This window comes from Oncorhynchus mykiss, chromosome 19, assembly GCF_013265735.2.
Source record: "Oncorhynchus mykiss isolate Arlee chromosome 19, USDA_OmykA_1.1, whole genome shotgun sequence".
NCBI lineage: Eukaryota > Metazoa > Chordata > Actinopteri > Salmoniformes > Salmonidae > Oncorhynchus > Oncorhynchus mykiss.
Window position 1 is genome coordinate 41,128,484 of NC_048583.1, and position 9,345 is coordinate 41,137,828.

General features: G+C 42.6%; 1 protein-coding gene across 6 annotated transcripts in view; it reads left to right on the forward strand.

Annotated features, from left to right (window-relative positions):
* The window catches only part of LOC110497864 (protein unc-79 homolog), a 50,151-nt gene extending 41,179 nt beyond the window's left edge, over positions 1–8,972 (forward strand). For 4 of the 6 annotated variants that reach the window (XM_021574302.2, XM_021574303.2, XM_021574304.2 and 1 more), the window contains 10 exons: positions 625–735; positions 5,981–6,085; positions 6,192–6,269; positions 6,382–6,471; positions 6,628–6,803; positions 6,977–7,160; positions 7,286–7,489; positions 7,953–8,030; positions 8,112–8,153; positions 8,262–8,796. In XM_021574302.2, the coding sequence (XP_021429977.1) occupies positions 625–735; positions 5,981–6,085; positions 6,192–6,269; positions 6,382–6,471; positions 6,628–6,803; positions 6,977–7,160; positions 7,286–7,489; positions 7,953–8,030; positions 8,112–8,153; positions 8,262–8,450 (1,257 nt within the window). In that variant the 3' untranslated portion in view covers positions 8,451–8,796. Of the gene's footprint in view, positions 1–624; positions 736–1,119; positions 1,154–5,980; positions 6,086–6,191; positions 6,270–6,381; positions 6,472–6,627; positions 6,804–6,976; positions 7,161–7,285; positions 7,490–7,952; positions 8,031–8,111; positions 8,154–8,261 lie in introns of those variants that run through there. The other 2 variants (XM_021574301.2, XR_002469728.2) reach the window with 2 other exon arrangements.
* The last annotated feature ends 373 nt before the right edge of the window (positions 8,973–9,345 follow it).

Consider the following 9,345-nt stretch of genomic DNA (forward strand, 5'->3'; position numbering starts at 1 on the left):
CTGATAATTTTAGAATGAGAGGGTCCAGATTGTCTAGCCCGGCTGATTTGTAGGGGTCCAGATTTTGCAGCTCTTACAGAACTTCGGCTATCGGGATTTGGAGAAATGGGGAGGCTTGGGCAAGTTGCTGTGGGGGTTGCAGGGCTGTTAACCAGGGTGGGGTAGCCAGGTGGAAAGCATGGCCAGCCGTAGAAAATGCTTATTGAAATTCTCATTTATCGTGGATTTATCGGTGGTGACAGTGTTTCCTAGCCTCAGTGCAGTGGGCAGCTGGGAGGAGGTGCTCTTATTCTCCATGGACTTTACAGTGTCACATAACTTTTTGGAGATTGTGCTACAGGATGCATTAGGCCTACTAACCAAATGGTGAGCACAGTCTTCAATCGAGTGTCATATAGCACACTATCCCAGCCCTTCTCTGATATGGGCCTGAGCAGGTTATATGACTGGTTACATTCTGACTCTTTAAATCAAAGGATTTACACCTGATAGCATTCAGTTTAGTCACACTTGCATGAGTGAACGTATAAGTCCTACAAAATCCCTGTTGTGTTAAAATCCCCTTGGCCTCCCACCAGCAGGCAGGACCAAGCCGTTACTGTCTCTTTTTCTCCTCTTCCCCAGAGCTTACTGGAGCCCTTCTCCAAACTGCTGAGCTTTGTCATGCAGTATGGAGTGTTCAGCCTCTCTTACCTGGTGGAGCTGTGTGGCCTCTGTTACAAAGCCTTCAACAAGGTAGATATGTAAAGTTTAGCTTACATTTGCTAGCATATTTGTTTATGTTTGTTTGTAAAAAATAAAACTGTTAGCATTGCAATGATCTCATGTGAAATAGAGGTTGACCGATTAATCGGTATGGCCGATTAATTAGGGCCGATTTCAATTTTCATAACAATTGGAAATCGGTATATATTTTTTTACACCTTTATTTAACTAGGCAAGTCAGTTAAGAACACATTCTTATTTTCACTGACGGCCTAGGAACAGTGGGTTAACTGCCTTTTTCAGGGGCAGAACAATAGATTTTTACCTTGTCAACTCGGGGATTCAATCTTGCAACCTGACAGTTAACTAGTCCAACGCTCTAACCACCTGCCTTACATTGCACTCCACGAGGAGCCTGCCTGTTACGCGAATGCAGTAAGAAGCCAAGGTAAGTTGCTAGCTAGCATTAAACGTATCTTATAAAAAACAATCAATCAATCACAATCACTAGTTAACTACACATGGTTGATATTACAAGTTTATCTAGCGTGTCCTACATTGCATATAATCGATGCGCATTCGCGAAAAAGGACTGTCATTGCTCCAACGTGTACCTAACCATAAACATCAATGCCTTTCTTAAAATCAATACACAAGTATATATTTTTAAACCTGCATATTTAGTTAATATTGAACATGAATTTCTTTTAACTAGGGAAATGGTGTCATTTCTCTTGCAACAGAGTCAGTGTATATGCAGCAGTTTGGGCCGCCTGGCTCGTTGCGAACTGTGTGAAGACTATTTCTTCCTAACAAAGACAGCCAACTTCGCTAAACGGGGGATGATTTAACAAAAAACGCATTTGCGAAAAAAAGCACAATTGTTGCATGACTGTACCTAACCATAAACATCAATGGCTTTATTAAAATCAATACACAGAAGTATATATTTTTAAACCTGCATATTTAGCTAAAAAATGTTATTTAATTTATTTATTTCACCTTTATTTAACCAGGTAGGCAAGTTGAGAACAAGTTTGCGACCTGGCCAAGATAAAGCAAAGCAGTTCGACACATACAATGACAGAGTTAGACATGGAGTAAAACAAACATACAGTCAATAATACAGTAGAAACAAGTCTATATACGATGTGAGCAAATGAGGTGAGATAAGGGAGGTAAAGGAAAAAAAAGGCCATAGTGGCAAAGTAAATACAATATAGCAAGTAAAACACTGGAATGGTAGATTTGCAGTGGAAGAATGTGCAAAGTAGAAATAAAAATAATGGGGTGCAAAGGAGCAAAATAAATAAAGAAATAAAATAAAATAAATACAGGAGGGAAAGAGGTAGTTGTTTGGGCTAAATTATAGGTGGGCTATGTACAGGTGCAGTAATCTGTGAGCTGCTAAATAAATCCAGGTTTGCAGGCAATATTAACCAGGTGAAATTGTGTCACTTTTCTTGCGTTCATTGCACGCAGAGTCAGGGTATATGCAACAGTTTGGGCCGCCTGGCTCGTTGCGAACTAATTTGCCAGAATTTTACGTAATTATGACATAACATTGAAGGTTGTACAATGTAACAGGAATATTTAGACTTATGGATGCCACCCGTTAGATAAAATACGGAACGGTTCCGTATTTCACTGAAAGAATAAATGTTTGATTTTCGAGATGATTGTCTCCGGATTCGACCTAAGGCTCGTATTTTTGTGTGTTACTATGTTATAATTAAGTCTATGATTTGATAGAGCAGTCTGACTGAGCGGTGGTAGGCAGCAGCAGGCTCGTAAGCATTCATTCAAACAGCACTTTCGTGCGTTTGCCAGCATCTCTTCGCTGTGATTCAAGCATTGCGCTGTTTATGACTTCAAGCCTATCAACTCCCGAGATTAGGCTGGTGTAACCAATGTGAAATGGCTAGCTACAGTGCCTTGCGAAAGTATTCGGCCCCCTTGAACTTTCCGACCTTTTGCCACTTTTCAGGCTTCAAACATAAAGATATAAAACTGTATTTTTTTGTGAAGAATCAACAACAAGTGGGACACAATCATGAAGTGGAACGACATTTATTGGATATTTCAAACTTTTTTAACAAATCAAAAACTGAAAAATTGGGCGTGCAAAATTATTCAGCCCCTTTACTTTCAGTGCAGCAAACTCTCTCCAGAAGTTCAGTGAGGATCTCTGAATGATCCAATGTTGACCTAAATGACTAATGATGATAAATACAATCCACCTGTGTGTAATCAAGTCTCCGTATAAATGCACCTGCACTGTGATAGTCTCAGAGGTCCGTTAAAAGCGCAGAGAGCATCATGAAGAACAAGGAACACACAAGGCAAGTCCAAGATACTGTTGTGAAGACGTTTAAAGCCGGATTTGGATACAAAAAGATTTCCCAAGCTTTAAACATCCCAAGGAGCACTGTGCAAGCGATAATATTGAAATGGAAGGAGTATCAGACCACTGCAAATCTACCAAGACCTGGCCGTCCCTCTAAACTTTCAGCTCATACAAGGAGAAGACTGATCAGAGATGCAGCCAAGAGGCCCATGATCACTCTGGATGAACTGCAGAGATCTACAGCTGAGGTGGGATACTCTGTCCATAGGACAACAATCAGTCGGATATTGCACAAATCTGGCCTTTATGGAAGAGTGGCATGAAGAAAGCCATTTTTTAAAGATATCCATAAAAAGTGTCGGTTAAAGTTTGCCACAAGCCACCTGGGAGACACACCAAACATGTGGAAGAAGGTGCTCTGGTCAGGTGAAACCAAAATTGAACTTTTTGGCAACAATGCAAAACGTTATGTTTGGCGTAAAAGCAACTGCTGAACACACCATCCCCACTGTCAAACATGGTGGTGGCAGCATCATGGTTTGGGCCTGCTTTTCTTCAGCAGGGACAGGGAAGATGGTTAAAATTGATGGGAAGATGGATGGAGCCAAATACAGGACCATTCTGGAAGAAAACCTGATGGAGTCTGCAAAAGACCTGAGACTGGGACGGAGATTTGTCTTCCAACAAGACAATGATCCAAAACATAAAGCAAAATATACAATGGAATGGTTCAAAAATAAACATATCCAGGTGTTAGAATGGCCAAGTCAAAGTCCAGACCTGAATCCAATCGAGAATCTGTGGAAAGAACTGAAAACTGCTGTTCACAAATGCTCTCCATCCAACCTCACTGAGCTCGAGCTGTTTTGCAAGGAGGAATGGGAAAAAATGTCAGTCTCTCGATGTGCAAAACTGATAGAGACATACCCCAAGCGACTTACAGCTGTAATCGCAGCAAAAGGTGGCGCTACAAAGTATTAACTTAAGGGGGCTGAATAATTTTGCACGCCCAATTTTTCAGTTTTTGATTTGTTAAAAAAGTTTGAAATATCCAATAAATGTCGTTCCAATTCATGATTGTGTCCCACTTGTTGTTGATTCTTCACAAAAAAATACAGTTTTATATCTTTATGTTTGAAGCCTGAAATGTGGCAAAAGGTCGCAAAGTTCAAGGGGGCCGAATACTTTCGCACGGCACTGTAGTTAGCGGGGTGCGTGCTAATAGCGTTTCAAACGTCACTCGCTCTGAGACTTGGAGTAGTTGTTCCCCTTGCTCTGCATGGGCAGTGATTTTGTTGAGCGATGGGTAACGCTGCTTTGAGGGTGGCTGTTGTCGATGTGTTCCTGGTTCGAGCCCAGGTAGAGGCGAGGAGAGGGACGGAAGCTATACTGTTACACTGGCAATACTAAAGTGCCTATAAGAACATCCAATAGTCAAAGGTATATGAAATACAAATGGTATAGAGAGAAATAGTCCTATAATTCCTATAACAACCTCAACCTAAAACTTCTTACCTGGGAATATTGAAGACTCATGTTGAAAGGAATCACCAGCTTTCATATGTTCTCATGTTCTGAGCAAAGAACTTAAACGTTAGCTTTCTTACATGGCACATATTGCACTTTTACTTTCTTCTCCAACACTTTGTTTTTGCATTATTCAAACCAAATTGAACATGTTTCATTATTTATTTGAGGCTAAATTGATTTCTTTGATGTATTATATTAAGTTAAAATAAGTGTTCATTCAGTATTGTTGTAATTGTCATTATTACAACAAAAAAAATTTAATCGTCCGATTAATTGGTATCGGCTTTTTTTGGTCCTCCAATATTCGGTATCAGTATTGGCGTTGAAAAATCATAATCGGTCAACCTCTAATGTGAAAGGCCCAATTTGAAAAGGGATACGGAAATATGACTTTGTCCCGCATTGTTAAACATGAATCCATGTCTGCAGGCCTCTGTATATTGTAGTTCTTGGTGACAATACTTATCCCCAGCCACTCCTGCTAGACAGGAAGGTGGCTGTGTGTCACAGATAGTTAAGTAAACAATCAGCCAGTATTGATTTACATCGTTAGTTGAGGCTCTGGGCTGAGGATGTATGAGGGCAAGCCTCCCTCTGTTAGAGCTGTGTCCTGGGCTGTCTCCTGCTGCAGGACAGATGGATCCTTACCACACCACTGCTGTCACAGCACCATGCTTTATGTCTCCAGCTCTATTGATTTCCTCCAGCCTGGTTAATCCCTGCTATATAACATCCGTTTCTCAAAACACGAGTCAATATGACTGATTACGTCTATTTAAATGTTTCCTGTGCAGTTAGTCTTATGAGGTGAGCTGTCTCAAACACACGTTTAAGGAGGATTTTTCAGTGCTTGGGTTATTGTAGATGTACGGATGTTTGGGAAGTTATGTTTATCACTACTGCACTACGCATAGAACATTTGAACAAATATGACCCCAAATCAACTATACTCGATATATTTTGGTTTCATGCTGATGAGAAGGGAATGATTTCTTTGGTTGAAAAGAGAGAGAGAGATGTAGCAGGGCTTTGTATTGAGGGCAGTGGCTCTCCAGGCTGACAGCCTCATCTGAACTGGGACCCTGGGAGAGCGGAGATCTGGACTGGGTGCCATGCTAATCAGATCCTCTGTCTCTATTCAGACCACAGACAACCTTTATTCTCCAGTACACATACACACAGGCAGCTCTGGAGAGGGAGAGAGAAACAGTACACAGCCCTGAAATATTAAATAAGACAGCTTAGAGAAAACATCCACCAGGCAAACCTTTTTCCCCAGTATGCCTATCTCACTTGGTTCCTCTAAAATCATTCCAACATTTGTACACAGTTATTTTCTATATTCTCTTTCCACTATCCTCATTTGTCCTCATCCTGAGCTATTTTGTGTATTCACAGGAGAGAGATAAGTTCTATATGTCCCGTATTGTGGTGATGGAGCTTCTGCAGGCTCTGAAGTTCAAGTCTCCTCTACCCGATACTAACCTGCTACTGCTGGTCCAGGTAAAAGTAGTACAATCAGAACTACTTGTGGAAAAGATTTCAACCCAAAAGTACCAAAGATAACTTTACAAATGTCTTTATGTTAACTATGTGTGGATGTTGTCAGTTTGTTTGTTCAGATATTGGTACGAGGCTAGCAGAGTCTACTATTCTCTCAAAGCACATGATCTCATCACTTCCAGGGGTAAGACAGTATATAATACAGTACATTGGTTATCTGTGTTCCTTTATGATGACCTATTGAAATAAACATATGGGTTGTTTGATTGTTGCGCTATTCTCTCTGTCTTTCTCAGTGCACGACAGCAGCAATGGAATGCATGAGGCAATACATCAGTGAGCTTCTAGACTTCATAGCGGATATGCACACACTGACCAAACTGAAAGTGAGTTTCCTCCTTACTCTGCCTTAACTCATGTAAGATGGGTGGATAAGTCTCATCTCTAACCATCGTGTCATGTGGAGGGTCCTGAGTTTCTCCTGGTCAAGTGATCAGGGGAAACGCAGGGCCGTAGTCATGTGATCATGTGACTCTGTCCAGAACCATATGAAAGCGTGTTGTCAGCCGCTGCACGAGGACACGTTTGGAGGAAACCTGAAAGTGGGCCTGGCACAGGTGGCTGCCATGGAGATCAGCAAAGGCAATCACCGTGACAATAAGGCAGTGATTCGTTATCTTCCCTGGCTCTACCATCCCCCGTCCACCATGCAGCAGGGGTGAGAGGCACCAACAGTCACAGCACTGATGTTACTTTCAGTGATCTCACTGTCTGTAATCATGAAGATATTCTATTACCAGAATTACTTTTATCAGGCATTAGAATGAATGGTGACTCTAATAACACTGTAATGTTTGCTCAACAAGCGTTTAACCTTTGTCTCCTCTTTAGACCTAAGGAGTTCATCGAGTGTGTGTCCCACATCCGCCAGCTGTCCTGGCTGCTCCTGGGCTCCCTGACCCACTATGCCCTGTACCAGGGCTCCACCTCCTGTATGCCCATCCCCCTGGACGCTGGCTCACACATCGCTGACCACCTCATCATCATCCTCATCGGCTTCCCTGAGCAATCCAAGGTCAGGAAAATGTCTAAGTGCTATATGCATAAATGTTGAAGAAACTGCTACGGAAACCTATGAAGATTTCACATGAAAACCAAAGTGTCACTGACCTCTCTCTTCCTCGCCACCTCTGTCTGCAGACGTCAGTGCTGCACATGTGCTCCCTGTTCCATGCCTTCATGTTTGCCCAGCTGTGGACCATCTACTGTGAGCAGGCGGCGGCCGCCTCGGCCCTGCAAAACCAGAACCAGACAGAGTTCTCTTCCAATGCCATACTGACGGGCCTGGAGTTCTGGAGCCGCGTCACACCCAGCATCTTGCAGCTCATGGCCCATAACAAAGTGGTAAGGAAGATCCACATGCTTATCTCTCTATCAGCTTCAAGAGGGGGTGGACTGGAAAGACGATGTGCTTGGAGACGTGCAACAGTTAAATGTGAACTACTCCTCTGACTGTTGTCGTGAATGTGACAGAGGAATTGGTTAAATCACCAACATATCGTTGTTATGTCTGACAGGACATTGCTGTTTTGTAAAACTGAGATTCAATCTGATCGCGCTTTATCCACAATGCAGGTTTTAAAGGAAATGTTCCTGCGTTCACAGAGACCATATTCTCAGTCCATGCTGGCTCTATTGGAAATCATCTTTAAATGGTGCATTGTTCAAATCTGCGGTCGGATTGCATCCCGGCCTGAGACTGCTTTTCTACCATACATTTTGTTTCATATTTGGGTGGGGGGGTTAATCATAAATCAAGTTATGATCCCTTGCAGTAATAAAAATGTGTTCTCTTCAACTTTCCAAGATGGTGGAGATGGTGTGTCTACATGTCATTAGCTTGATGGAGGCTCTACAAGAATGCAACTCAACCATCTTCGTGAAGGTACATTTTTCCCAAACACTTGATTTTACACTTCATGTTGCTTTCTATTTCAACAAAAAATTCCCCTCTTCTCTCCATCAGTTAATACCTATGTGGTTGCCCATGATTCAATCCAACCTAAAGGTAAGAATTAAATTGCAATTCAAATATGATTTGTATTATTTCATATATGGATATAGATGCTTGGGTTTTCAGAACATCCAGTGAAAAAACTCCCCCTGTCCCATGCAGCATCTGTCTGCAGGGCTCCAGCTGCGACTGCAGGCTATCCAGAACAGGGTGAACCACCAGTGTCTGCAAGGCCAGGCAGCCGGGGCCCTGCCCTTTGCCCTGCGCAAGTGGCTGCAGTGCACCCAGTTCAAGATGGCCCAGGTGGAGATCCAGTCATCAGAGGCCGCCTCACAGTTCTACCCTATGTGACCTGCCCACCTCTCACGAGATCCACCAAGACCCAGGCCACCTCAGGACCAGCGTGCATCTGCTTAATGCCTGCCTGCCTGCCTGCCTGACCATTAACATCAGGAAGTTGACTCCTGCATAAATTGATTCTCACAGTCTTAAGACTCTGCTTCTGACGTAGCAACGTCTAAACGTCTAAACTTTGAATATCTATACTACTCTTTTGTGCAATGAGAGGGATAGGTGAGTACAGGTCGGGCAGGTGTGCAGATGCAGTGGGATAACAGTACAGTAAATAACAGTTTAGGTGCCCAACATGCTGTGTGCAGCATCAGAGGTCAAACCAGATGGAGAGAATATCTAGCAGCACTGCAGATGACTGGAGTGGATGGATGGAGAAGGCTGTATGCTGAAGCTCAGGCTTGTTTACTTGGTGATACTCATGTTCTATATTGTTATTTTCAGTTGCTTGGTTGCAAGCCTGACAAAATAATAAAAATCAAGCCACATGTTCGAAATATACAGTATGTCTCAGTCTCTTTGTCATCTCTACAGAGAGCAGTTAAAAGTGCACAAAGTGTGATATGATTGTACATCTGCACAGTAACTAAAGTATATATTGAATAAGGTCTGTGGGAAAACTAAATGACTGCTAAAGCCAAAGGCTGTATCGGGAAACACCCATGCATATCCTTGCTCAGGACAAACCAATATCAATCACATTTTATTATCAGTAAAGACAATTGGACTTTAGGGCACCTGTCTCACCCTCTACCCAGTTCAGACAGGTTGCCTCTAGCCAACAGAGCCCAGATCGATCTGACACAATATGGGATACAGCAGGAGCACTGTAACTCGATCAGGGTGAAGCCAGACGGCGGAGGTAAACAAGACAAGTGAGTCCGTGTCTACCGCC